We start from the raw sequence: 26,712 nt of genomic DNA, 5'->3' as shown, positions 1-26,712 counted from the left end.
AATTTAGATTTTTATTTTATTTTATTTTTGACAATTTGCCTCCGGAGATTTACCTTGTGCAGTACTGCTGTATTTTCCCCTCTGATCAGTAAAGGAGTGTGTTATTTTATCTTAAGTGTCTGTTATCGTCATCTGTGATATAACCACAAAGAGTCAGCATGTCGCAATTGCTTGGTGAAAGTATAAAATAAAAATTACAGAAAAAAATACTCCTGTGAAAAAATAGAAAAGTGAGAACACTAACTAACATCACTGATTAATTACATGTATTAATTGTTAATTAATATAATTATTTTCATGATTTGGGCAATATTACTGGTCTTCGTTTTGTGTTACTAACTAACTAACTAACTAACTAACTAACCAAAACATAAAAAAATAAAACAAATTGACAAGTTGTGCTGTCGAAATTGCTTTTTATGAATAAAAGTATCTATATATAAAATAGAACCAAGCATGATTAATTTTCTATTTTTTCAAAACTGTGACCAATATTATCTGTCTTCAATTGTGTGTTACTAACTTGTACTAACTAACTTGAAATAAACAAACAAACCCGAGGGTGGTGTATATTTTCTCGCTCGGTATGCGCTTCCGCATCTTTCAACGGACATGTTGAAGTGTTTTTGTTCTGGGCCTGTACCTCGGCGGCGGCTTCGGCGTGTCCCGCCCCCTCGCAGTGTGGCGCGTCCTGACGCCTTCCCACGTCGCAGTCGAGTCCACAGACTAGCGAGCTGCGTATGTCTGCGTGTCTCCGGCTAGGCTAGTCGAGGGAGCGAGTGATGGCGGACCCCGTCCTGAGAGTGTCCACCCCGCGCTGGGAGAGAATAGCCCGGCTCCTGGTCTGCCTATTGGGCATCCTATTGTCCCTTTATGCTTTCCACGTCGAGAGGGAAAAGGCCCGGGATCCGACTTATAAGGCAATGTGCGACGTCAGCAGCTCCATCAGCTGCTCTAAAGTGTTCAGCTCAAGGTAATTTGAATTCAGCCGAGGGCGCCCACGGTGGCGCTCGCCGATCAATGAATGTGACTGCAAATTCGGGCCGAAGCCTTTTGGCTAAATGCTACCCTGAAATGCTCTGGTTAGCCACCGGCTAGCTGATTTAGCCTGCTTGCTGTATGCTTTATTTTTGGTCAGCGCGCGTAAATTAAACCCACTCATGGCTAATGCTTCCACGAGCTATCTTAGCACGATAAAGCTAACTGCGCTTTAAGCTAACTGCCGGGTAGTTATCATTTTACTCCCGCATGACCCCTCTACATTTACTCGTTTGTGTTTTTCACGCCGTAGTGTGCGGTTAGTAAGTCAAAATGAAACTAAGCTGCTTTTGGTATTAAAAGTTGCCTTGAGATTTTGGATAGTTCCATCATTGTGAATACACTAGTTTTGACAAACTATAGCTCTCAAGTTAGCTGTCATTAGCCGCCGAGCTAATGTCACCACACGCCTACAAGTGTCACCTAAAGGGACAGAACACCTCTTTTTCTCTTCACGTCGTAATAAGAGGGCTCTCTAACAGCATTTCCTCATGAATATTGTATAGCTGCTGCTAGAGGATCATTTTCCCATTCCATAAATCACATTTTACAATCAACAATTTCAACCCCCATTAGAAGTTTTAAAACAAACGTATCAGATTATACAACTGCTAACAATTTAAACCATGAAAACCCCACCTAGTTGACGATTTGAATGAATCTCTACACTAAACAAATATTGCTGGAATGTAACCTGTCAAGACTTTGCAACGTAACATGAGTGCTTGAATACAGTTGTCTTTCCAGAAACAAACCTGTATTGTAATTGAGTGCTATGGGTACAAAAGTGTACATGAGGTTCTTGGTTTTCAGACTCCAATTGGTACTTGCAGTTTTTTTTATTTGGTTATCTTATATTTAAGGCCAAAAAGTGTTTGTTTGTTTTTTCCATAGAAGTATTACAGTAATTGTGATGGCAGTTTAAGTTTGGAATGGTGAGCAATTAACGCTTGTTTAAAAAAAAAAAAAAGTATTAATTTTTTTGTAACGTCGTAATAAGGCACAAATTGACAATTCTGAGTGGTTGACTTGATGAAAGGAACATTAGACTTGGGATCGTTGTAATTTGATTTGTCAGGATTATTTTGATTTCAAAATGTGATGAAATGTTGTTTGACTATTTTAACAATCTGCCTGGTTTGTATGCTAGTCCCAGGCAAAAGCAATACTAATACGCCATTTGTTTTTATTGTGTCAGGAAGCAGTTGCATTGCGCTGCATTGTGGAAATATCCGAAATGCCGATGTTTGGATTTGTCAATTGGAATGGTGGCCAGTGATGGAGTTCCAGCTAATCTTACCATCAAGATAAAAGCAATACAGTACATTCACTGGAGGCTCTGGACAAACCCAGAACCTTAGTCATTATATTTGGATCTTCAATTTTGTTTTTTTTTAGATGCTGCTGTTTTCTGTTGTATATGTATTGTATGTGTTCATGTTTTGTTTTATCAAAAAGTGTCAAATGTCTTGTGCTTATTTTGCTTGTTCATTTTCTCGTTTGTGTCTTTTAGGTGGGGTCGAGGATTTGGACTCTTGGGCTCTATTTTTGGAAATGACAGTGCACTGAACCAACCAAACAGTGTCTATGGAATTGTTTTTTATGCTTTCCAACTCCTACTAGGTAAGCAGGCACGACAAACCTTGCAAATGCTGCTGCTGGGCCAAATAGTGTCAACTCAACGGTTAATGCTGAACATCACGGGCCTGACTCACTTCACTCACATGACGCTGAAATGGAATCTAGTGGACGTAAGAGATGTAATCTTAGCATTTTAAGTGGCAGGCTCATCTTGATCAAACAGCATTTAATATTTATCTCTTTTGAAAAGAGCTTTGTCATCAATAATTTTGACTGTTAGCACGCGCACACACCCCCACACACACACACACGCTGCTTTTAGTATACTGATACTGACGCTAAGTCAGCCATGCTGGTTTGGCATGTTTATCTGGCCACCTGGCACTGAAACCGAACAAGCGGTCCTTTTAGCTACAACAGATACCACTCACTAGACTAACACAATAAATGCCCAGTCCACGGCTTTGGCGGGTCAAGATGTCGATATTAACTCTTTGACCGCCAGAAACGTTTAATCACGATGTATGTCGCCATAAACGTTAAATAACGTCAACTACGTTTTATTTTTTTAATTTATTATTTATTTATTTTTTAATCAATGGGCAGTGCAGCGTCTTAAGTGCAGCGCTGCCTGGTCAATGGGTTGTGGAATCAAAAACAGCCACTAACTATGCTAGCAGGTGACTGTGTTTATATACGCAGACTCGCGTGACTGTGGTTGGCCCATGTGACAGACAAACGTTGCATATCGCCACTCATTTGCATGAATTAAAGACGGGGAACAAATCAACCAAAATGTTTTCATTGCTTCATGAAAATGACTTTAATATAATGTTGCGTTGAAAAGGCAGCACTCAACATTACTCTTATTAATTAGAATTTCATTTTTTTGCCGGGTCAAGATGTTATTAAAAGGCAGTGTCACTTCATTTCTAACCTTTGATGACCCTCTCAACCGCTTACTGCTGAGTTCTCATGGGATAGTGGTGTAAGAGCCTGATATTTAAAAAAAAAAAAAAAACAAAAACTCCACCCTGTATACACATGTAAACATGTGAGGCCAGTGCACAGATTTGGGTGTGTACTCTGTACGAGAACCAGCCAATTCCGCCTTAAGCAACGGAGAGGCGCAATTATGTGCCAAGTAAAACTCCCTTGTCTTCGACTTGTGCTTCAGTTTTGTTTTGTAAGCTTCACACACAAGCACTTGGTCGCATGATTCATGAGCAGACGTTTATTGTAAGTTAACGCTGGTTCCAGTTTTTTTTTTTTTTTTTTTTTTTTTTTGAGGACACTCATGAACTACTTCTGTGCAAATGAAATTCCAGTTTGCACATCAGCAATAGTGTCATTTTGTTGTATTTATTGTCAGAATGTGTGCTTTGAAAAAGCAAGTAGTGGGTATAAAAATAACACCGGGAACAAAATCATATCCAGTACTAGATATGGACAAAGCCCGGCTGAAAATAGTGAAAAATAGTTACAATTGCCTATCTTATTGTTTAAACAGGAAATTAACTATTTTAAATACCTTTTGTTTATTTCTGACAGAAATAACAGCGGCAGAAAAAGTTAATATTTTGTTCAGAATGAATTTGATAACTTCATTATTTTTCATGTACAATTAATACCTTTTAAAATACAAATTTTTCTACTTGCTGTCGACTGAAGATGACATCACCTGTGCTGAGGAAGTAGGTAACGACCAAACCCAGACAACAGGTGAGCCACGATTGGTCGTTACCTACTTCCTCAGCACAGGTGATGTCATCTTCAGTCGACAGCAAGAGGAAAAATTAGTTTTTAAAGTTATTAAGCTGATTCTACAAGAAAAATAATGAAGTTATCAAATTCTAAGTATCCCGTTAAAGATTAGGTCCGGAGTTTTGACCGTTTCTGTTTGTAAACAAACAATTCAAAATGGACCCCTCCCATGGCTCACCCCACACGAGCTCAACGTTCACGCCCCCTGCCTCTGACCGCTGTCAGGGTCCCGCCTGCCTACAGTGAGTGACACGCCCCCCGCCACCCCACTCTCTGCGATTGGCTGGAGGGGTAAACAACTGTCTGTGCACGGACGCTACTCTGGAACGTCCCGCTGTTGACAAAACAAACAAAAATGGCAAAATACAGGCTGGGGTGGCGGTGGGGGTAGAGGAAAAAATCACCACCACACATTAACAGAAGCCCAGAGGTGTAGATTGAGAAGGAGTTCATGGGTATACATCCTGTATTTATATAGTGTGAAAACGGAAGACCCTCCCTTTATTGCAGTGAATAATAATATTCTAATATTATTCAGTGAATAATATATTAGTCAACCGCCTGGTCAAAAAACAAAAATCTAAGTCTGAATCTTCCAAATACTTTTGTGTGTTTTTGTTCCCATAGGAATGACCGTGAGCGCGATGGCTGCCCTCATTCTGATGACGACGTCCATTTTGTCGGTGATGGGCTCGCTCTACCTGGGCTACATCCTCTACTTTGTCCTGAAGGACTTGTGCGTCATCTGCATCACCACATACGCGCTGAACTTCATTCTGTTGACCCTCAACTACAAGCGACTGGTATACTTGAACGAGGCCTGGAAGCGGCAGCTCCAGGACAAGCAGGACTAAACCTCTCTCTCGGCGCAGCGAGAAAATGTGACACAAACAAACAAACAAAAAAAAGAAATGTGACTGACTGAACATTTGACTTGCCACCAGGAGACCTTGCTTCCAAACAAATGTTTATTCTGCTGTGTGTTCACAAACAAACAAAAAAAAGAAAAATGAAGAAATCTAACGTACATGTTGGGCCTGACGCCTCTCAATTGCGGAAGGATTCAGAAGCGAGAGGTCATTTTATTTTCAAGTGGTTCTAAATTGTTAATCATTCTCGTCACTACAAGAAGAAGGCATGGGCCCGAGCGTGCGGAGGCGTACGGCCGTACGCCGGCGAGCACGAGGGCACGCCGGAGGGCGGTTCTCCATTTCTCAAACAAAGAAGGATCTCATCTGAGATGAGCGCAGCAGATGCACTAAACAAAAGTCAAGACGGTGGATTCCAAAAAGGCGGCAACGTTCAGCCAAGAGCTTGCAGGTGAAGTCTTGATATGGCGAGTTTGGAGGGCACAAAACAATAATACAGAATTGTTTTTTGTTTTTTTTTGTCCCTTCATGTTTACACTTTGTAGTATGCTTTTTATTTTCTTCGAGAGGACCACTAAAAATGAACGTGTGTAGATGGGTCAGATAGTTTGAGCAATATTTCCAGCTAGAATGGTTGACATGAACATGGGAATCCAAAACGTGAAACAAAACAAAAAAATCTGAGGAAAGTTATGAAAGCGGAAAGGAAAGTTTCTGTTCACCAAGCACCATCACCTCCGTTGTTGTGTTCTCCACAAACAAAACTTACGTGCCTGAAGCATAAATTCAATTTCATTTGAAAGTGGGGATGAGTTTCGACCGCCACTTTTTTGCTTGTTGATTTTCCTGTCAACGGCCCGAGGCTTTATTTTATTTTTTAGGCTCACAGTTTTTGTAATGGAAAATACCAGTTGAGTGTTACTCCCTTCTCAAGTCTCACGCGGTAGCAGAGGCTGCTACACTGTGATCGCTAGCTAGTGTCAATGTCCGTTGAACGCGTAATGGTGATGCTGAACAGCTGAGTTACAGTTCATTTGCTGGACAAACCTTGCGGGGAATGTTCTTTTGAATCAAATAACAGAAGCAAAACCAGTCGTTGGGTCTCCTCAAACAACAACGGAAAGCCATACAAGGATAAGCGGCCGTTTGGGGACGAACAGCTGAACGATTCCCATTGTACCACGAGTAATCCATTGACAGAGTAGGAAGTATCAGTTCTGAGAAGTGTTGGGGCCACAGAAAAAACTCATTTAAAGGGACAGCCAACCATAAAAAAAATATATACATTTACAATTATGTTCTATACACCACGACTAGTCTATCCACCCATTTTTATCCATCCCATGGGGTGGCCATTTTGTCACTTGAAAACGACATGACGGTTGCTCAGGTAACGACTAGTCACAGCTCAGCTTTACGAATGTCACATGACCAAACTCAGCAAACAGGTGACATGTTATTGGTCGTTACTTGAGCAACTGTGATGTCATTTCCAGTCGACAGCAAACTTTTTTTTTTTTTGGGGGGGGGGGGGGGGGGTTGACTTCCCATTTAACTGAGAATAGTTGAAATTTGCAATGAGCACGAATGTAAAATTTGTAGCACGACTATTTGATGGTGCTGGTGAGCCAGATTTTAGACTGGTTTCCCTCATAATATTTCAAATTTATTCTCATAACATGACTTTAGACTTTGATTTTGATTTAGTGTGGCCTTAATACTCCTTCGGACATTTCCACTCACAAACCCCACTTGAATCATCCTGTTGACCACGGGAAAATCAGTGAGCCAATTGAGAATTTTAAGTGTGCTATGAACAGTTTTTTGTTTTTTTCCGTAAAGGAACAACTGTTTACTGTATGATGATAGCAACAGTTAGCAAAGTCATTTCAGTCACGTGTTTCCTGTAATAACTTAGTTAACTATCATTGATTGAGTGCCCATGTTGCTGTTCAAGGTGTTACAAAGGGATCGTTCGGATTTTTTAACATGAATCTCAATTTCATCCTCGCCTCCAGTGTGTGCGATCAGCACTGACCCCTGACAGCCTTCTGTGACACGAGTTCTGGTCCGGTTGTTGGACGAGAGGAAAATAGTCCAGCAAGCTGGCTGGGGTCACGGAAATAAAAGCGTTTTCTTCTAAAAAAAAAAAACAAAACAAAAAAACAATTTGTGTTCAAAATAGTGGTACATTTGCATCACAATACTCTTTTTCTGAAAAAAGTTAGATGCCATTACCGCCAGCCACTACTTTTCTGTTCGTTTGTATCATTGCGCGTCGCCCTGTAGAGTGTAGACGGCTAATTGACGCACTGCAGCCAGCTGGAAGTTGTCTTTTCGAAGGCGGAAGGATCAGCTAGCTGGCTGCAGTCCGTCAATTAGCCGTCTACAGGGCGACGCGCAGTGATACGAACGAACAGAAAAGTAGTGGCTGGCGTAAACAAATTGTTTTGAGAAGAAAAACGCTTTTATTTCCGTGACCCCAGCCAGCTTTCTGGACTATTTTCCTCTCGTCCAACGTCGGACCAGAATTCGTGTCACAGTAACTGCGCTGTCAGGGGTAAGTCAGTGCTGATCGCACACACTGGAGGTGATGATGAAATTAAGATTCATGTCTAAAAATCCGAACGAACCCTTTTTGAGTCTGTTCTTGTACTTCAATCAACCTCGCCCCATGATGTCCCGAAACAGAATGTCATTTGTACAAAAACGACAAAAAGCAGTTATACCTCAGTTCTAGACAAACTATGCTTTTTATTTCACTGAAGGAAATGCTAACTTGGAGGAAACAAATGTCAAACAAAGTGGAATGTTTTCGAGGTCACTTGGTGGTTGAGTGGCTATCACTCCCCAAACATGCAGTTTTGTACATGACACGTGCTCGTTACAATTATCCTCTTCACTCGCACAGCATATTTTCTGTTAACATGAGATGACTCCCACTTTTTTTTGTGTGCATTAAATTGTTTGTTGGGTAAAACTGATAACAATTGATGACAACATAGCTAACAAACATACAATATTGTTTAAGATATTTAGCTGTAAAGGGATTTTTTTTCTCTTCAATTTAATGTTAAGAGGAAAAAATAAGGTCAATGCTTCTCAGTTGTTTACGTTCAACATTGAGTGAAGTTATGAGGATAACTGCCATGTTAGTTGCATCACCAGTGTCAACTTAAGTGCCTTCTGTTTGATCACCAGGCCTTGAGCCAAAAACGGGCAAGTGATAGCCTTTCAAATGACCAATGTAACAAGTACTTTTATTTACTTGCTTGACTTAGAAACTGAGAATTTGGCTAAATTGGTCCACCCCAAATAACCTAACCTAAAGCCCTGTCAACCAAATGTCCATATTTTGTCTAGCTAGCAAGGAATACATTGTTTCATCAAAAGGATTGTAGTGTTTTTCAACTTGATGCCCTTTACCTGTGTCGACGGTTAACATTCTGGGTGGTTTTAGTTATTTTTAAAACTTGATGGGTGGATTGCTGGGAATCCATTGCAGCAAAAGTTGATTATTTTTGTGGAGGAAAACTTACTGGGTTTGCTTCTGTATTGCCAAATGTGTTTTTGAAACGCTGTATTTTCTTACTTGGAAAAGTGTTACAAGTTACAGGAGGGTGCGTTAAAACTTCAATTAAGGGAAAACTGGATGAGACTGACATGAGAACATTTAAAACTGTGGTACTGTCATGTGGAAATGATCAACCATTAAAACATTCCCTCTGAAATCAACCCAGTGGAAGTCATTTCAATGAAAAGCATTTTTGAATTATTCTTTTAGTTGGAAATAAATTAGATGAAGGTATTAAATCTACGGAGTCCCTAAGGTGACATGGTAGGAAAAAAAAACAACAACTTTGCGTTCTCTCGCAAAGATTGTGAGGGAACGCAAAGTTGTTTTTTTTTCGCCTACCATGTCACCTTAGGTGCGCCGTAAACACTTCCGGGTCATCTTCCATGTGACCAAAACTCGTCGCTTTTGGTCACATGGAAGATGACCCGGAAGTGTTTACGGCGCACCTAAGATGACATGGTAGTCGCAATCTTTGTGGGGGAACGCAGTTTTTTTTTTTTTTTTTTTTTCTACCATGTCACCTTAGGGGTTCCGTATAAATCACATTTGTCTTTAAATTTTTTTTACATTTGTCTTAAAAAAAAAGAAAAGAAAGAAAAAGAAAACATTTGTTGAAAGGTAACGTGCAGTGGGTGTGTATTGGAATGCCGATGTGCTGCATTATCTTAACGATGCCAAAAACCTGTCGAACCATGCCCATGCAAACCTCAATTTTGGCAACACCATTTGGCTGTTTATCAAATTGCTGCATGTAAAGTGAGTTTTGTTGCATTTGATGCCACCATGCATCACTCATCTCAATGTTTTGCTTGCAACCTGAAACCTTTTGAATGTGACCGACATACAGAATGCTCCATGGTGCTTGCCCACAAATTGAAAAAAAAACAAAAAACAGAAAAGACATCTGAATGAGATTGTATAGCCCAATTTAATGACGGTTTATTACACATTTTAACAATCAATAACTTTTGAAATATGTTGTATTTCAGTATGTATGAAACAAATATGCAAAATGGAATTTCAAATCTAGATCTTACTCCTAGAATAGAACATGGAATTTTACTCTAATCACAAAACAAAAAAAACCATCCACATTTTTAATAATCATACAAAGATGAACACTGAAGAAAATTGAGGCTGGCATAGGGATGATCACAGTATCTATAATAAGATTGTCACCAATTTCCTCAGCCTCCCATTAGGTTAATCATAAATCAATACATCAACGCAAGTGGCTATGTGCCTCCCTGCAGGGAACTTAAGGCACTTAATCATTTCTACTGTACATTCATAACAATTTTGCTGGTGATTGAATGCATTCGGTAAACAAGATGGTATGTTAGTGGACGGCGCTCGCATGCTGGCTGTCAGAGCCCGCACGGATATTTGGTCCAAGGCGGCACCTTGCCCGTTTCGTTGGCGATCCTCCAGTATCTTTCCTTCAGGATGAACGCTGCTGCTTTGGGTTGTCTTTGCCTGCTGAACACGCCCTTCTTGTTGCCCACCACACGTGTGATCCCTGCAAGACACGAGGAACACCAAGCTCAGAGGGTTCTAATCGCTTCTGAGTACTGTGGCAGAGTAGATTATTTGTGCTATTTTAAACTCAACCAAGTCATAAAATTTCATTGCATTTAGTTTAATAAATAGTGAATGTGTTGGTTCTCTAAATTTTGATCGAGTAATAATTCTTATGGCACGTTTTTGCAATTTAAAAACAAGGTCGGTATTTGTTTTATATGCGTTTCCACACAATAGGTCAAATATGGTAATAATGAACAGTATAATGTATATAATGATTTCACGTTTAAGACATCCTTAGTTTTAGAGAGTATTCCTATGATTTTTGACATTTTCTATGTGTGGCTTCCAGCATAATTTATCATCAATAACTACCCCAAGAAATTTGTTTTCATACACCCTTTCTATTTCAATTGAATTCACCCTAATTTTAACTTGATGAGTCATTTGTCTAGTGCCAAAAACCATGAACTTGGTTTTGCTTAGATGTAATGATAATTTGTTCATGTCAAACCCATTTTTTATTATATTCAATTCATACTCCACAGTAGTCAGAAGCTGCTTCAGGTTGTTTCCTGAACAGTCGACACTTGAGTCGCGTTCCGCGGCGGCAGCAGTTTACCTTGCCCAGTCATGAAGTCAGCAAAGTTCCAGATGAGCTCGCCGACGACATACTTCTTCCTCTTCTGGTCGAACACGTCGTGGTAGCGCCGCAGGACCGCATTCTGGTACTCTTCGGTAAACATGACGGGCGGGTCCTTGCAGAGAGCCGACGGAAAGAAAAGAATCTTTAGCCGCGTCGCTCCCGCGAACGTTTGGAAGACTTGCGGACGTTTCCTCACGCCGTGGAGGCCTGGCACCGCGTCCGCGCCGTATTCGCTCTGGATGATGGGCTTCTGGTACTTTCCGTACCAGTTCTCAAACTGGCTGTTGAGCTGGATGGGGATGACGTCCAGGTGGCCCGGATCGTGGTACCAGGAGAAGTAGCTGTTCACGCAGATTACGTCCACGTAGGGGGCCTTGGCACAGACCACAAAAAAAATTTTAAAATACGTTTGACTTTGGAAGTATGTGGACAGTTTTTGGGTTAGATTTGAAATAAAAGAATGAAGATGGACGTCGAAATACTTTTGCACCCATCCGCGAGCGCTCTTAACTACTTGTGCGACGCTCCCATTGCAAATACATAAAAGCTAATACTATATATTGACTAAAAATATGATCAGCAAGGTGTCAGATGATAAAACTCACCCCTCTGTCTCTGGCATAGTTACCATCTGTGATGTAAGTCACAGGCCGTGTTGGGTCCAACTCTTTAGTATGCGTAATCAAAGTCCTGCGGTAGTACAAATAAAATTGACATTTACGCGTCGATAAATGCATCACGATCACAGGACAACATGCAGTTACGTGGGAAAATGTTTCTGAAAGTCGACAAAGGCCTTACAGATGTTGGCCCTATATGATATGATGAAGTCAAAACATCTCTGCTCTTTTTTTTTTTTTTTTTTTTTTTTTACATTAAACAACTAGCTGCAGAGAAGTCTTAAATAAAAACAGCATAAGGGGGGGGTGTTTGAAATAATTACTAAAATTTACCCTATTATATAATAATATATAGGGCCAGTACCATTTCAACAGGGCCACAAATGTCAAACCCTGTCTCACTCCAATGATTTACCAGGAGAAGGTCACTTGTGTATTTATTCATTAAAAAAATAAATAAAAAAAACAATAAAAAAAAAAACAATGCAAGTACCCACAATGTGAGGAATTCCTGCTGTTACATAAACACAGCCGCGCTCATTGTTGCCCTGAGGCGTGACACTGATCTCCAGCTGTTTGTGCTCATGGCAGCTTCCTCACTGCATTCCACTCATCCCAAAATAAAAAATGTAAAAATTTAAAAATAAAAAAAACACCCCCGACCCTACATTGCCAGTCGATTTCGAGCGTTTTAACTCAAAAGATACATTTTCTCCACAACAGTGACTTTGACACTAATATATATATATTTTTTAGTGACGCTCTGTGAATTAGGGTTGATGTGACAAAGGCTTTGACATTTCACATCATCCTTGAAAACGTTCCATTTCATCAGATTTCATCTGATTCCGTCACGTTTCATTACAATTCCATACACCGGCAACCCATTGAAAAGAGAGACAATGCTGCCCTCTGTTGGCCATAGTTAGAGGCTGTTTTTGATTCCACAACCCATTGAGCAGGCAGCGCTGCACTTTGATATATTAAAAAAAATAAAATAAAATAAAAAAATGTAGATGACGTCATTTAACGTTTATGGCGTCATACATTGTGATTTTACTTATCATTATTAAATGTTTTTGGCGGTCAACGAGTTGAGCTGTTCTGCAAGCCAAATTCAACAAATCTATTTTGCGAAACATTCACTGTTATATAAAATAGATGATTTAAAAAAAACTCACTTGAAGTAAAACTCAGCAGGTGCCATCTCTGACGCCGGCTCATTGGCTACTGACCACATGACCACAGACGGATGGTTCTTGTCCCGACGCACGAGCTCATCCATGACGTCCAGATGATGGGCCAGGGAGGCGTTGCCAAAACTACGGCTGTCGAAAGCATTGGAACAACAAAGTCAAGTCCTCTTGTTTTGGCATTTGGACCGGACAGCTCTCTTCTCAAAGTGGAAACATGGAAACCCTACATGTCTTTGATGCCCACCCCCGGGCATTCATCTATGACCACAATGCCGTGGCGATCGCACATCTGCAGAATCTCCTCGGCGTAGGGGTAGTGGCTGGTGCGGAACGAGTTGACCCCCAACCATTTCATCAAGTTGAAGTCTTTGACGATCAGGGGCAAGTCGAAACCTTTGCCTCGAATCTATCATACATCACAAACGTTGAGTGAGTCCACACATCCTGCAACAATTGAGTCTTCTTCACAGTTTTGCTGGCGTGTGGGACATAAAGCAGTCCTCTACCGCCCTCTAGTGGTACTCACGTCAGCATCCTCATGCTTATTGACGCCATGGAAATAGAAGGGCTTGTTGTTGATGAGGAACTGGCTGCTGCTGACACGGACGGTACGGATGCCGACTGGTAGAGCGTAGACGTCCTTATACGTGGAACTTTGATCTGCTGCCATCAAGTGAACCTTCAAGATGAATTCAAAAATATACCACACATATGCTTATACCAGGGGGCAGCAACCTTTACTGTCAAAAGAGCCATTTGAGGTCAAATAAGTAACCCAAAAAAAAAATAATCTGTCTCTGAGCCACAAAACCTTTGAACATTATGATGAACGAAAGAGTTTGTGAGTGTAAGTAATTAGAGCTGCACCACAACAGGAAATATGCAGCATCCAATACGTAGAGATTCATTTTCTTCTACCTTTTGGTTTCCATTTTTGGATTTTTGTGTGTGTAATTTGTCAGACTTTTTTTTTTTTTTTCTTACATTTTTAGACTTGTCTGACTTTCTGGCAAATTTCTGACATTTTTGGCAATTTCATGAACATGTTATGGTCATTTTCTGCCTCTCATCTTCCTTTTTTGGACATTTTAGGGCTTTTTTTTTTTTTTTTTTGCTTTTTTTTACATTTTTGGCGTTTTGTAGACATTATGGTCAATTTAGGGATTTCTTCTTTTGTCTTTTTGACATTTTATTCTTTTTAAAGTTTTTTAAGTATACATTTGTAAGTTTGGGCAATTTAATGTATGGTAATTTTCGGGATTTATTTTATTTTTTGGACATTTTATAGTTACTTTTTGAATGTTTTCTTTTGTTTCTTTCTGTCCTCTTATTTTTTTTTTCTTTCATTCTTTCTTTCTCTTTCTTATTGAATTTTCTGACTTTTTTTTGGCAATGGCAAAGACATTTTATGGTAACTTTCTACCTTTCTTCATTTGTTTTTGTCAATTTTATGGTTAAATTTTCAATGTTTTCTTTTCTGCTTTTTAAAAAATAACATTATATGGTAACTTTCTGCTTTTCCTCTTCCCTTTTGTAAATTTTAAGTACTTTATTTTTTTCATTTTCCTCTACCTTTCGCCTCTCTTTTTCTGACAACTTACATTTTTGGACACTGGCATTTTTTTTTTTTTTAAATAACTTAATGTTGTTGTTGTTTTTATCGAAGTCATTCATTATTTTAAAGAACATTTTATCTAACAAATAAAAATAAAATATAATAATATGTTAAAAAAAATAATTAATTTTCACAATTTTTTTAGGGAGCCATATGAGTGGGATTAAAGAGTCACACGTGGCCGCAGAACCGCATGTTGCAGACCACTATCTTATTCTGATCATTTTGGTGGCAAAGTGACTTAATGTTGGCCCACCTCCAGTGAGTAAAGATAAGCTGGATTCTCATGCATCAAGTACGGCCACCAGAGTTGGACATCAGTGAATTTGAGCACTCCGGACGGCTCGCTTGAGGATGCCACGCAGTGTCTGTCTTTATCCATCAAAGTGACATTCAGGGTGGCTTCAGCAGCATTTTGGATCGAGATCTTGTACGTGACTAAACCTAAACACAGAAGATTAAACATAGTGTAGAAAAAGACTGACTATTTTGATTAAATACATTCTCGGACCAAAGAGAACAGCTTCAGCAATTCTGCTGATTCACCTCGATATACGTCTAAAATTGTAATTAATGTTAAGTTAAAAAAAATAAAATGAAAAATACCTGTACTATCTGAGAAGTCCGTCATCACTGTGATGTCATCTATGTAAGCCTTGGGAGTAGTGTACAGCAATACAGGACGGTGAATCCCAGCATAGTTGAAGAAATCAAAGTTGAAATTTTGCACAAAAAAGCCGTCAGGATACCTGCAGGAGTAATTCAATATTTGAGTGAAGATGAAAAAGAAGATTTAAAGTTCTTTGTGCGTGTAATGCAGCTAAGTACGTAAATACGGGAGTGTGATTACTTTGTGGGGTCATTAAAGTACTGGATAGTTCCAGGAGGGAGAGTCTCCAGAGTGAGAGTGTTGTTGACCGCGATGGTGATCCGGCAGGGGATCGCCGGGTCCTCTTGGATCACGCCGCTGATCTCCGCCTCAAAGGGAAGATGGCCACCATTGTGCTCGGCCACTTTCACCCCATTGACCCACTGCAAAATTATGACAGACCATTGACGCACGTCACTGGTGATGAACCACTATTATTAAGTATTCAGGCTTACCACCAGTGAATAATAGTGAGCACTTCCCACTCGAAGAACCACTCGTGTTCCTTCATCTGTGAACCAGCGGGAGGGCACCACCACCTCTCGTTCGTACCACACCCAGCCGATGAAATCTCGAAGTTTGGGGTCTTGCGTGATGTCATTGAAGCTGGCGGGAACGGGCATGTCCATCACAGGGCCAGTCTGAAGTACCCCACATGAACCAAACGGAGGAACAGAGTGATAGACCGGCCGCATAAATTAATGAAATCAAATACAAGCACACTACATGAAGAATTATAAGTTTCATTAGAAAATATTGTAATAACATTGTTAACTATTAATAATAATAGTTGAAACAGCTGCGTGGTTATGGAAAATTTGTGTTGCAAATTTTGACATTTTTCCATGACATGATGATGTCCGTTCAAGAGTAGGATCCAAATTAGCTGCAATGGGGACAGTCACGCTCACCTCAGCCAGGCGACTTTTGTACCAAGCCTTCTCGAACCCTTGGTTCCTGTTTGGCGACTCGTCCGCTCTGAAGCTCCACAGCCCGCTCAGGTCCTTCACTTCCCGGGAAGAAGACTCCCGGGGGAAGAGCATTCCTGTGCCCATTACGCAAAAGGCGCCCGGCAACACGGCAGTGAGCCATAAGTACCAGAGGGAGTTGGGTCTTCCCATTGTAAACAGCTTCAAACTTACGTGGCCCAGCTAACCGGATGTGACGTTGTTTGTAACAGTTTAACTATACCGACGATTTCACATACTTTTACTATTAGTTCCCACGAGTAAACGCAAAAAAATATATAGCTACTTAAATTAAAAAAAAAAAAGAAAAAAGATTTTGATCGAAAATTACGCATTAAAAAATTAATATACGTTATTTTTTCACCAGTTGTCTAGATTTACAGATCACTTGTGACTATAGCTAGACCAGAAAGCCACCTGCCGAGTTCGCGACCTATGATGATGATAATAATAATAATAATAATAATAATAATCTAATAATAATCTCAAATAATTTAAAACATATAAAATCCTATTGCCGTAAACCTGGGAATTTTTGTTTAATTACTATTATTTTTTTTATACAAAAGATAAAAAAAATTCAATATACGTTTTCCAAATGGCATCATGCGAGGGAGGGGGAGCGGGGGAAGAGTGTATATTCTCGTAAAAAAAGGAAAGCAAAATATTTAAAAGTAAATAAATACTGTAAATACTGGAGAAAACCCAGTTCCCACACACTATATCGCTTATAATAGCTATTGTGCGAATTTACAGGTGTCGAATTGCATAATCCACTAAAAATGTTTATCTTTTAAGTATGCAAGTAAGAGAAACAAAAGGGAGCAATGCAACATTAATTTATTCCTGTTTTGCAGTCAAAACAGAGCAGACTGGCAGAACAATTCCATAACACAATATGAATATAAACATTGTTAAAAATAAAAACATCAAGTGACAGTCATATAATCCTCAACCATCCAATTGTGTTAAATCGAAATAGCATAGACAGACTTTGTGAAGCCAGAGTGGATAATTCACTCTCATCAATTTGAATTTTTAATATTTAATTGTATGACAACCAAATTACAACATCCCCCAAAAGAGGAACAATAGCTCAAGCTCACCTCCAGCAGAATGCCAAAATGGATTTCTCATTCATGCCATTTACGGTTTAGATGCCAAATATGCATTGTAACTGGGAGTGTTGGCATTGAATGAGTTTCATTCCACCCAACAACTTTGGAATTGCCTGGCATAAGTCAAACACTCAATCATCCACATGACCTCATGTTTTAATTGTTCACGAGCTGAGTTGAGTCGATGACACTGATAGTAGGCGCCCAGTTTTCACATGTGTGCTACTTGTTTTTGCTGATGGACTCCCACCGATCAAGGAGCTGAATATCATCGTCCAGCTGCTTCATTTCCGCCTCCAGACGTGTCTTTCGATCCTTTGTTGACAGTGTATCTATCACAAATGGGAGCCGCAGGTACGCTGCATTTAGCTCATTGTACTTCTGCTTCAGGTCCTGTGGGGTGGGGGTGATGGGGATGAAGCCAGTTTAAAAGGACATACAATTTAATGTGATAAACATCGCTAGTGTTGAGCAGACTATTTTCAGTATGAAAAATTAGTAATATTCCAGTGTCCTCACACATTACATGTCACAAACAGATACACGAGTTAAGGAGTATCCTTTTTACATTTTCGTGACAAGTATGAATGTTAAAAACCGCCAGATGCATGAGGCACATCTGTAACGCGACTCATGCCAATTACAATTACCCTTGCATTATTAATACTCACAATTATTAAAATTAAGTTGTTGTTTTTTTGTATTATAACTTTGCGGTAAAGTACCTTAATAATGGACTGACATTCCGTGTCGGAAAGGTATTTCATAGTTTCATGCTCCTCCTGCTTTTTCAGATTAATGTTGTACTCTTCCAGCGCTTTTTCATGCTTTGCTTTGCGGCGCAACAGATAGTTTGGTACTTCTCCATAATCCTGCAATAACAAAGAAAACATTAGCTCATAGCATACCTCTCATTATTTTTGCTTAAAAAAAACACTCAACAGAATGATTTTTTATTTTTTTTTTTTTTTAAATCAAATATCACAGTAAAATACCTTTTTCCTTATGTACACAGGGACAAGTCCTGAGTCTCTAGTATGGCATTCCTTGTGTCCCTTGTTTGAGTCAACAACACTCGGAGGTTGTTTGGGTCCCTTTGGTAAGGCTGTTTTCCTCTTTGTCGGGGTGCTAATGCTAACGGGCGGCAGAAATGGTCCCAAAGGGACGGAGGGTTTCTTCGTTGAACAGACGTAATGAGTCTTGACCTGTTTGACTACACCAAAGTTAAGGTGAATAAGAAGGGTAGTTGCCATTTAATTAAAGTGGTGGTGGTGACTTTGTGACATATGTTGGGGGCATTTAATCCACTTTTTCATTCATCCATCCAATTTCATGCTGCAGCTGAAGCCTAGCCCAGTGGACTGGGTTAGGAGCGAGGTAAATCTTGCATCCACCTCTGCACTAGTGTACAATTGTACACACACTTAAGAAACCATCTAGTACAATTAGGGCACTATATATCAAATGTTTAAATATTCCAATTCCGTTAAGCATCCCAGAGGCGGCATACCTTGTGATTTTGTTCTAAAATAAATAAATAACCTAAATAAAGGTTGGTAAACACTTGGTTCAATGATTAGAAAAAGGTGAATGGATACCCTGGATAGATGGATGAAGGCACGAAAATAATCTTAAAGGTGAACAAATATTTAACAATGATAGAAAACTCACTCTCAGGCAGTTTGGGTTCTTTGGAGTGCTTTTTCAGGTATTTGCTTGGGATGGGCACATCCAATTTTGTTGGGCCCATCGTTTTCATAAAATGGATTGGCTTCCTCTCTTCAAGAACTGTTGGCCTGAACTTTGACACATACCTTTGGAGACAGAATAGAATACAGTATATGCATTTTTGTTTAATTTTTCTAAAATTAAAATTATTAATTATAAAATGAACAACAGTTACTTTCGGAGATGTATTTTGTCGATGCTATGGCACGATTGCGGGTTACCTTTCCGGCTTCTCGATGATAACAGTCTTCTCAATGAAATTGTGAATGGACTCAAGTGGGTACAATTCTTCAGCCATCTTCAGCCCAATTGGACCAAGAAAGCTAATTGCTAGCCAATAATTAAGGTGTCTGTCCGTGTCAGCTGAGGGTCACGGGTTCCGATCCAAATATGGCTCATGATTCGCCAATGTCACATGTAGAGCTATGTATTAAAACCCACGGACATGTAACCGATGACGACGTGAATTTCGGTCACTGTATATAAGGCTGTATTTTGCTCATCTCCGACACGTCACCGCCCGGTGAACTCATCGTTCGGTCACGTGACGTCACCGTTCACTCTGTTTACGCGTGTGCGTCATCTTGTCGAGTCACGTGACCATAAAACGCCCGTTTGTTGGCTTGGGAGTTGGGAAATTAATATCGCTACCGTTGTGTCCTTTCCATTTCTCTCTCGTACACTCCAATTTAATTTCCACGCCCACTATAAAATGTCGTTAAATATTGTCCGAGTCTCTTCTGGTAATTGGATACGTTTCAAAATATAACTTTACACATAGAAAAAAACGGCATAGTGAAACAAAACGCGTTTAACGTTTTTTTTTTTTTTTTTTTTTCTCCTTTCGGACACATTATTACAGGTTACATCGATCACATCATGTGCAACATTGACATGCGAAAGAAGCTTGCTGACGGGTAGAAGCCGTGTAACATGTCTTGTTCTCAATATTTGATACAGAGATGTATATAAAAATATTTTATGAATTATCATTGTTAACCACCAACAATTTTCTGTCGGATGGTGATGGAGTAATTACTTCATCTTCAGGCGCCACTCTGTCGCCATCTCCTGGTCAGTATGAGAAATGCTGTCAGTGACAATTTGCAGTTATCCAAAACAAATATTGGTCGTTTTTCGACCAACACTTGTTGACCAACTTGCCCCCCCACCCCTTTTGTGTTAAGGTAGAAAAAAAAAAAAGTTATGTGTGTGTGTAAATTATGTAAATATTTAAAAATAAAGACATTATATATTAGTTGTGTATTTGTTTATATTTAAATATCAAATTGATATGTAATTTTAATGAATACAGTACGGGTTACTACATTAAGCCTTTTTGGCTTGTTGAGCCATGTTGTGATGGCCCTATACATTCACGATACATTATACAATGATTTTCAATGTATTATTTTAGCCTTTAAGAAAATATTTTATGTATTTCTTTTTTTTGCATGTAATTCCAACACACCAACTACAATCTAATGAGTAACTTATTTTTTTCCTGGGGTTTATATCAAGGTCCTTATGAAAGAAATTTTGACCTTGACGTGGAAAGGGATCAATGATGATTGATCGATTTAAGTGGATACAGCTGAAAATAGTGGATATTAATTACTGAAAAAGGAAGAATGTGTTTGATTTCATATTTATGAAGTCCTAGTCAGTGAACTTCATTTGGCCTATCAGTGTCAGATCGAGGCCAATGTGGTAATTGATTTTCATATGAGTACAGTATATTGTCTGATAATAAAAGATGATATTCTAAATGCCCATCAGTAACTTAAGATACCGGGCCTTGGTGAGCCTATATTGTTAAAAAAAAAAAAAGATGCACACAAAGAATGACATCAAGTGATTGTTTTTATTTATACAAGACCCACATGAACAGGGGTGAAAATTGAAGACTTTTATATAATACTCCCTCAAGGGGAAATCATACTCAGCTGTACTTTGCCCTTTTGTGCTACACACCATTGTCGTGGTGTGCTGAACCTCTTGATAAGTAGTCTTAAGTTGAGTTATGGAAGTTGGTCAGTCTCTAGCTCGAGTGCACTTCCAATTAGTCATCAAGCAGAGAAGCTTTATTTTATTTTTTTGCAATCACTCATTCACACACTCACACAAGCTCACTTCAATGTAAGCCACATGGGTCTCCCAGGCGGAGGAGCAAGGGACGGTTCCACTCCCCCACCTGGAGCCCCATCAAGCAGAGAAGCATCTCTCATCTGTCACAGTCAGGGGTGTGGCGGTGGACGCAAATGCAGCGAAGCAGGCTTAGCAGGCAAAGAATGCGGTCCCAAAAAAAATTAAAAAAAAATGTTTACCGTATTAAGCAAAAACAAGGAGGAAAAAAAGGAGCTACAAACTTCCAAACTACCAAAAAAAAGAAAAATGTTTACCGTATTAAACAAAAACAAGGAGGAAAAAAATGAGCTACAAACTTCCAAACTACCAAAAAAAAGAAAAATGTTTACCGTATTAAACAAAAACAAGGAGGAAAAACATGAGCTACAAACTTCCAAACTACCCAAAAAAAGAAAAAAGAAAAATGTTTACCGTATTAAACAAAAACGAGGAAAAAATGAGCTACAAACTTCCAAACTACCAAAAAAAAAAGAAAAAATGTTTACCGTATAAAACAAAAACGAGGAAAAAATGAGCTACAAACTTCCAAACTACCAAAAAAAAGAAAAGAAAAAATGAGCTACAAACTTCCAAACTACCGAAAAAGAAAAAATGTTTACCGTATTAAACAAAAACGAAGAAAAAATGAGCTACAAACTTCCAAACTACCAAAAAAAAAAAAGAAAAAATGTTTACCGTATTAAACAAAAACGAGGAAAAAATGAGCTACAAACTTCCAAACTACCAAAAAGAAAAAGAAAAAATGTTTACCGTATTAAACAAAAACAAGGAGGAAAAACATGAGCTACAAACTTCCAAACTACCCAAAAAAATAAAAATGTTTACCGTATTAAACAAAAACGAGGAAAAAATGAGCTACAAACTTCCAAACTACCAAAAAAATAAAAAATAAAAAATGTTTACCGTATTAAACAAAAATGAGGAAAAAAATGAGCTACAAACTTCCAAACTACCCCAAAAAAAAAATGTTTACCGTATTAAACAAAAACGAGGAGGAAAAAAATGAGCTACAAACTTCCAAACTACAAAAAAAAAAAAAAAAAAGAAGTCTAACAGGGTAAAACGAGACCACAGGTGGGCGGGACAATGCTTGACAAGACGGGAGACACAAAAAGGAAAGCAGAATAGAAACTTAATGGGACATGAGGACAAACTCAAACAAAACCCACGCAAAACTAGAACCCCGACAAAACCAACCCAAACCATGAGCAAGGGCCTCAAACTGTGACTCTATAGTTCCAAAGCACTTCTGCGAAGACTTCCAAGAGTCCGAACAATTGTGATGTCAGATGTCATTGTTTATCCTAAAAGGTATTTGATGAGGTCAATGCAAAATGCATCCGAGCATGTCTACATGTAAAGTCATGCAGATGCAGACTGGAGAAAGGGCCTCCCCAAATTATTACAATAAAGCACACAATGGGCCTAAATCTTAAAGGAGAACACAGGCCTAACCTAACCTCTACTTAATTAAAAATAAGCACAGTAAAAAATAAAATGTATTGACTTAACAAAGTATTTTATGTTCACCTATGATAAACCTGTTTGTATATATTCTAATTACTGCAATCACATCCTTTGTATGGTCACTGCTACCAGTCAAAAACTTGATTTGGGCTGCGCATGCACACAATAGCACATTTGAACTGGATTGAAAACATTTCAAACAACATTTAGTAAAATCAGTCTTTCATCATATTCAGCGATGCGCCCATTGAGCAAAGCAGGGGTTGAGATCCCCCCCCAGGCCCCCCCCCAGACAAGGGGCTGACTTTGACGTGCTTGTTTTGGAGAAGACACCGTGTGGGCTCATGTGCTAGTTGACGGATAACAACGTTTCAAGGAGTTTGATGTCAGTCTCCCCCTGTTTCATTTCCCTCTCCAGTCGCATCTTACGGTTCTTCAAGAATGGCGTGTCGATGACAAACGGGAGGCGCAGGTAGGCCGTGTTCAGCCTCGAATGTTTCTTCTTCAAGTCCTTGGAGAAAAAAGGGAAAAATATCCATGTTAATTTAAAAAAAAAAAAATTAAATGACGTAAGTAAACTATACATTGGCTCGATCTGTAATATACATTTACGTCCTGCTAAAAGTATCTTAACAGTGAGGCTTTTATTTCTCTATACCAGGAGTGTCAAACATACAAGACCCCGGACCAGAACTAGCCCCTCGGGGGGTCCAATCTGGCCGATGAGGACAAAACGCAAACTGCAGTTTTTCACTAACTTTCACTGTGGTTGCTAATTTTGTCCACCGCAAGATGCACTGATGACCACTTAAATGACCTGAAATTTGGCCGTTACTCAGGATATGATGCAAAAAAATTTGGACTCATTTTCAGATGATGGTGCAATAATGAACTTATTTCCCAAATTGTACATATATGCACTATTTTAAACATTGCCATACTCCCAAAGACGTATTTATACATTTAAAAAAAAAAAAATGTTATTTTATGCTAGAACATACAGTAGGCTTCGATGCAGCCGTCTGAACTGAAGACAATGCTTGGAAGCAATGGTAATTATTACAAAAACGGCCAGCAGGTGGCAACAGAGTATACAGAGCTGCCATTTTGTCCTGTATTGCCACCTGCTGTTGACCGAAATTGACTTCACAGAGCACACGGGATCGCTTTGCGAACATCGGGTGAATCAATTACCTCAATGATTTCCCGACAGTCCTGGTCGGTAAAGTTTTCCATTTCCGGATCCTCTGGTTTCTCCACCTCAATAACGTTCTTCTCTTCAGGAGACTTTAGATGCTTTCCTTTGCGTCGCAGCAAATATCCGGGTACTTCTCCATAATCCTGCGATATCAGAAGCAAACATCAAGCTCTAAAAAGCAGATGATTATCAAGAAGAGTCCTTGCGTACTGGGAAACGCTTTCAGTGGACTCGTGTCAGGAAAATACCTTTTTCCTTACGTACACAGGTACAAGTCCTGAGAGTGTATTATGGTATTCTTTGTGTCCCCTGTTGGAGTCGACAACACACAGCGGTTGCTTGACCACCTTTGGCACGGTTGCAAACATCCTTTTGGCGGGGAGGCCAGCAGGGAGCACAAACGCTCCCGCTGGCAAATTGGGCTTCTTGGTAGCGCTGGTGCAATATACATTCCTGACATGCGGTTTGACTGGAAAAACAAAGTGTGAAGTGAAAAAGAACAATTCGCACGGGGATGATGTCGCAATTCGATAATCATGTTGTCAGACTCACTATCAGGCAACTTTGATTCAATGGAGAACTTTGTCAGGTAGTTGGCTGGATGCTTCAGCTCAATGACTGTTGTTGTTACGTTATTTTGTCTCGAGCTGGACACATACCTGGAGAAAGAAAAAATAGCACAATAACTTAATCATTTGATAAAAAGTGAGTTTGTTCTAATCTCCAAGTGTTGTTATTAGCACTATTTATTCAGTATTTCTTTTCATTCCTTACAAGGGTTTCAAACTCATTTTTGTCGTTGGCCACATCGTAGAAAAGCTTTTCATTGGAGGGTCGCTAGAACTGTGAACCCAAATAAATGTATTATTACCTCATTACATATTCACAACAAACTGATGAATACGTCATTTTGAAACTAGAGGACAGGGAAAACAAATATTATTGTATTGAACAAAAAAGGCTTGCAAACTCTCATTGTTTTTAACTCATTTACTCCCAAAAACGTATAAATACGTTCTATTTTAAATATTACCATGCTCCCAAAGATGTATTTATACGTTTTGGCTTTGATGCAGCCTCTGAACTGAAGAGAATGCTTGAAGCAATGGTAGTTATTACAAAAACGGCCAGCGGATGGCAGCAGAGTATAAGAGATCAAAAAACTCTTTTCCCCGTAGTTTTAAACAGATTTGTAAATAATGATGAAACTTAACCATATTTTAATGCTAATTGATGCAAAATAGAAAAAGAAGTATACTTTTTTTCCTGATGAAAGAAGAGGCTCTAATCTTTCTTTTGGTAGATTCCATGTTTTTATAGCAAAAGGACACAATATTCTATGGGCCTTGCAAAATCAGTTAAAATCCGTAAAACAGCGAAAACGTCCTGGGAGTGAATGAGTTAAAGCTGAAGTTTAAAAAAAAGAAAAGAAAGATAACCAAATGTAGCCCAACTAGACATTCTGATTAATATTGCGTTTGTGGAATATGAATTAAGCAGCAAAATCCACTCATGTTATCCATCTCTACTGTCGACTGAAAATGACATTTAAAGTTGCGCATGGCTCAGTAACATCCAATCACGGCTCAGCTTGCAAACGTCACGTGACCAAATTCAGAAAACAGACGAGCCGTGATTGGTCATTACCGGAGCAACTGTGATGTCATTGTCAGTGGACAACAATTGACAAAATGGCCGCCCCCTGAGATGGATAAAAACGGAGGGATTTTTTTGTTTGCTCGATAACTCATATTTCCCCAAACACAATATTAATCATACTGCCATGTTTACACTAGTGGGGATTCATCGAACATATTTTAAACATTTTGGGATTGACTTCCCCTTTCAAAGTGAAGACAATGTGTAATTTCAGTATTTTAGCCAGAAATATGAAGTGGATGCACATAATTTGCATAAAATGATTTGCTCACCCGAGCCGACTTTGACACAATAATTAAAATACTGCTGCACATGGTCAAACTTTCGACACCAAGTACCACCTCAAAAATACAAATTACAAATTATTCAATTAATATAAAATACAGAAATACCTAAATAAACATTTGAAAAAAAAATGTAAATTATTAAATGCATATAGTGTATTTAAAAGTTACATTCAACTGAACTATCCTTAACAAGTGTCCTGTAAAGTATGATGAAAAAAAAGTTGTGAAAAATGATGTACAGGTTGAACAGTAAAAATAACATTGTTGGCAATATTGTGATTTTTCTTGCAACCCTTGTGACAATAAGTGGGATAGAGAATCGAAGGATTGTTCCCCATTACTGCAGGTGCGGATCGACTTTCTTTCCCAAATCAGTTGTCGTTTCATCAACCTAAAATGGTGGACCTTTTGTAATATTGAACAAATATAAATAACATCGTTTTTAAAGCTTTTATTTTATAAAAACGAATACAAACAATGCTAACTTGTGATGTGTTGCTCCACTTACATCCTCCCAAACATGATAAAATTACTATATGCATTGAATGCACCTGCAACTATAATTGCATGTCGAAAATCTGTTTACGAAAACTGTACCATATACATATTTTTTTTGGGCGGTTAAAATAATAATAACAATTACAAAAACAAACCAAAAGAGCAAGGACTATATTGAAAAAAAAAAAAAAAGTGCAAGTTACCTCTTTGGCTTCTCCATGACAACATTCTTGTCAATGAAATTGGGAATTGTGCCCTGTGGGTACATTTCACCCATTGCAGCTCAACTCCCAAAATGAAGCCCCTCAAACTAGCGCGACGGTTCCGGTCCAAATATCGTTGGAGCAACGTCGGCTGCAAAACGTGGACTGTTGAGTAATGAATATCACAATTGACGATGCGGTGTTTGTGTCTGTGTATAAAAGCTCTGTACGCGTTCACATCCCGCAGTGGCCAACTGCGTGACGTCGTCGTGTTTCACTAGACGTGTGCGAGTTGAAGTTCCAGTGCGCGTCAACGATCTCCCGCGACGGTTCATTGGTAAAAAAGTAAACATGTATTTCCA

At 39.1% G+C, this 26,712-nt stretch overlaps 4 protein-coding genes across 6 annotated transcripts; 1 reads left to right on the top strand and 3 right to left on the bottom strand.

Annotated features, from left to right (window-relative positions):
- The first annotated feature begins 596 nt into the window (after positions 1 to 596).
- On the top strand, positions 597 to 5,912 carry vkorc1l1 (vitamin K epoxide reductase complex, subunit 1-like 1). Its single transcript, XM_077504713.1, has 3 exons — positions 597 to 973; positions 2,552 to 2,661; positions 5,011 to 5,912. The coding sequence occupies exons 1-3, from the start codon at positions 783 to 785 to the stop codon at positions 5,235 to 5,237; spliced, it is 528 nt and encodes a 175-aa protein (XP_077360839.1). The 5' UTR covers positions 597 to 782; the 3' UTR covers positions 5,238 to 5,912.
- Positions 5,913 to 9,738: 3,826 nt separating this feature from the next.
- On the bottom strand, positions 9,739 to 16,253 carry gusb (glucuronidase, beta). Its single transcript, XM_077504712.1, has 12 exons — positions 15,988 to 16,253; positions 15,532 to 15,717; positions 15,278 to 15,459; positions 15,034 to 15,176; positions 14,684 to 14,871; positions 13,339 to 13,491; positions 13,040 to 13,218; positions 12,798 to 12,944; positions 11,602 to 11,686; positions 11,193 to 11,369; positions 10,973 to 11,108; positions 9,739 to 10,348 (listed from the first exon to the last, which is right to left on the bottom strand). Exons 1-12 carry the CDS (start codon positions 16,195 to 16,197, stop codon positions 10,197 to 10,199), a joined length of 1,938 nt encoding a protein of 645 aa, XP_077360838.1. The 5' UTR covers positions 16,198 to 16,253; the 3' UTR covers positions 9,739 to 10,196.
- A 630-nt stretch (positions 16,254 to 16,883) lies between these two features.
- LOC144006445 (enkurin-like) lies at positions 16,884 to 19,443 on the bottom strand. Of its 2 annotated transcripts, none has more exons than XM_077505293.1 (5): positions 19,112 to 19,443; positions 18,834 to 18,976; positions 18,158 to 18,375; positions 17,888 to 18,034; positions 16,884 to 17,555 (listed from the first exon to the last, which is right to left on the bottom strand). In XM_077505293.1, exons 1-5 carry the CDS (start codon positions 19,186 to 19,188, stop codon positions 17,385 to 17,387), a joined length of 756 nt encoding a protein of 251 aa, XP_077361419.1. In that variant the 5' UTR covers positions 19,189 to 19,443; the 3' UTR covers positions 16,884 to 17,384. The 2 variants fall into 2 exon arrangements, with proteins under 2 accessions (XP_077361419.1, XP_077361420.1); XM_077505294.1 differs by having other exon boundaries at positions 19,066 to 19,207.
- A 3,141-nt stretch (positions 19,444 to 22,584) lies between these two features.
- On the bottom strand, positions 22,585 to 26,489 carry LOC144006841 (enkurin-like). 2 transcript variants are annotated; one of them, XM_077505904.1, is made up of 6 exons: positions 26,351 to 26,468; positions 24,478 to 24,546; positions 24,256 to 24,362; positions 23,952 to 24,172; positions 23,700 to 23,846; positions 22,585 to 23,016 (listed from the first exon to the last, which is right to left on the bottom strand). In XM_077505904.1, the coding sequence occupies exons 1-6, from the start codon at positions 26,422 to 26,424 to the stop codon at positions 22,855 to 22,857; spliced, it is 780 nt and encodes a 259-aa protein (XP_077362030.1). In that variant the 5' UTR covers positions 26,425 to 26,468; the 3' UTR covers positions 22,585 to 22,854. The 2 variants fall into 2 exon arrangements, with proteins under 2 accessions (XP_077362030.1, XP_077362031.1); XM_077505905.1 differs by lacking the exon at positions 24,478 to 24,546 and having other exon boundaries at positions 26,351 to 26,489.
- Positions 26,490 to 26,712: the final 223 nt, after the last annotated feature.

Source organism: Festucalex cinctus, chromosome 18 (genome assembly GCF_051991245.1).
Source record: "Festucalex cinctus isolate MCC-2025b chromosome 18, RoL_Fcin_1.0, whole genome shotgun sequence".
Lineage (NCBI taxonomy): Eukaryota > Metazoa > Chordata > Actinopteri > Syngnathiformes > Syngnathidae > Festucalex > Festucalex cinctus.
The sequence above is the reverse complement of the archived record's forward strand: the minus strand, read 5'-3'. Positions and strand labels throughout refer to the sequence as shown.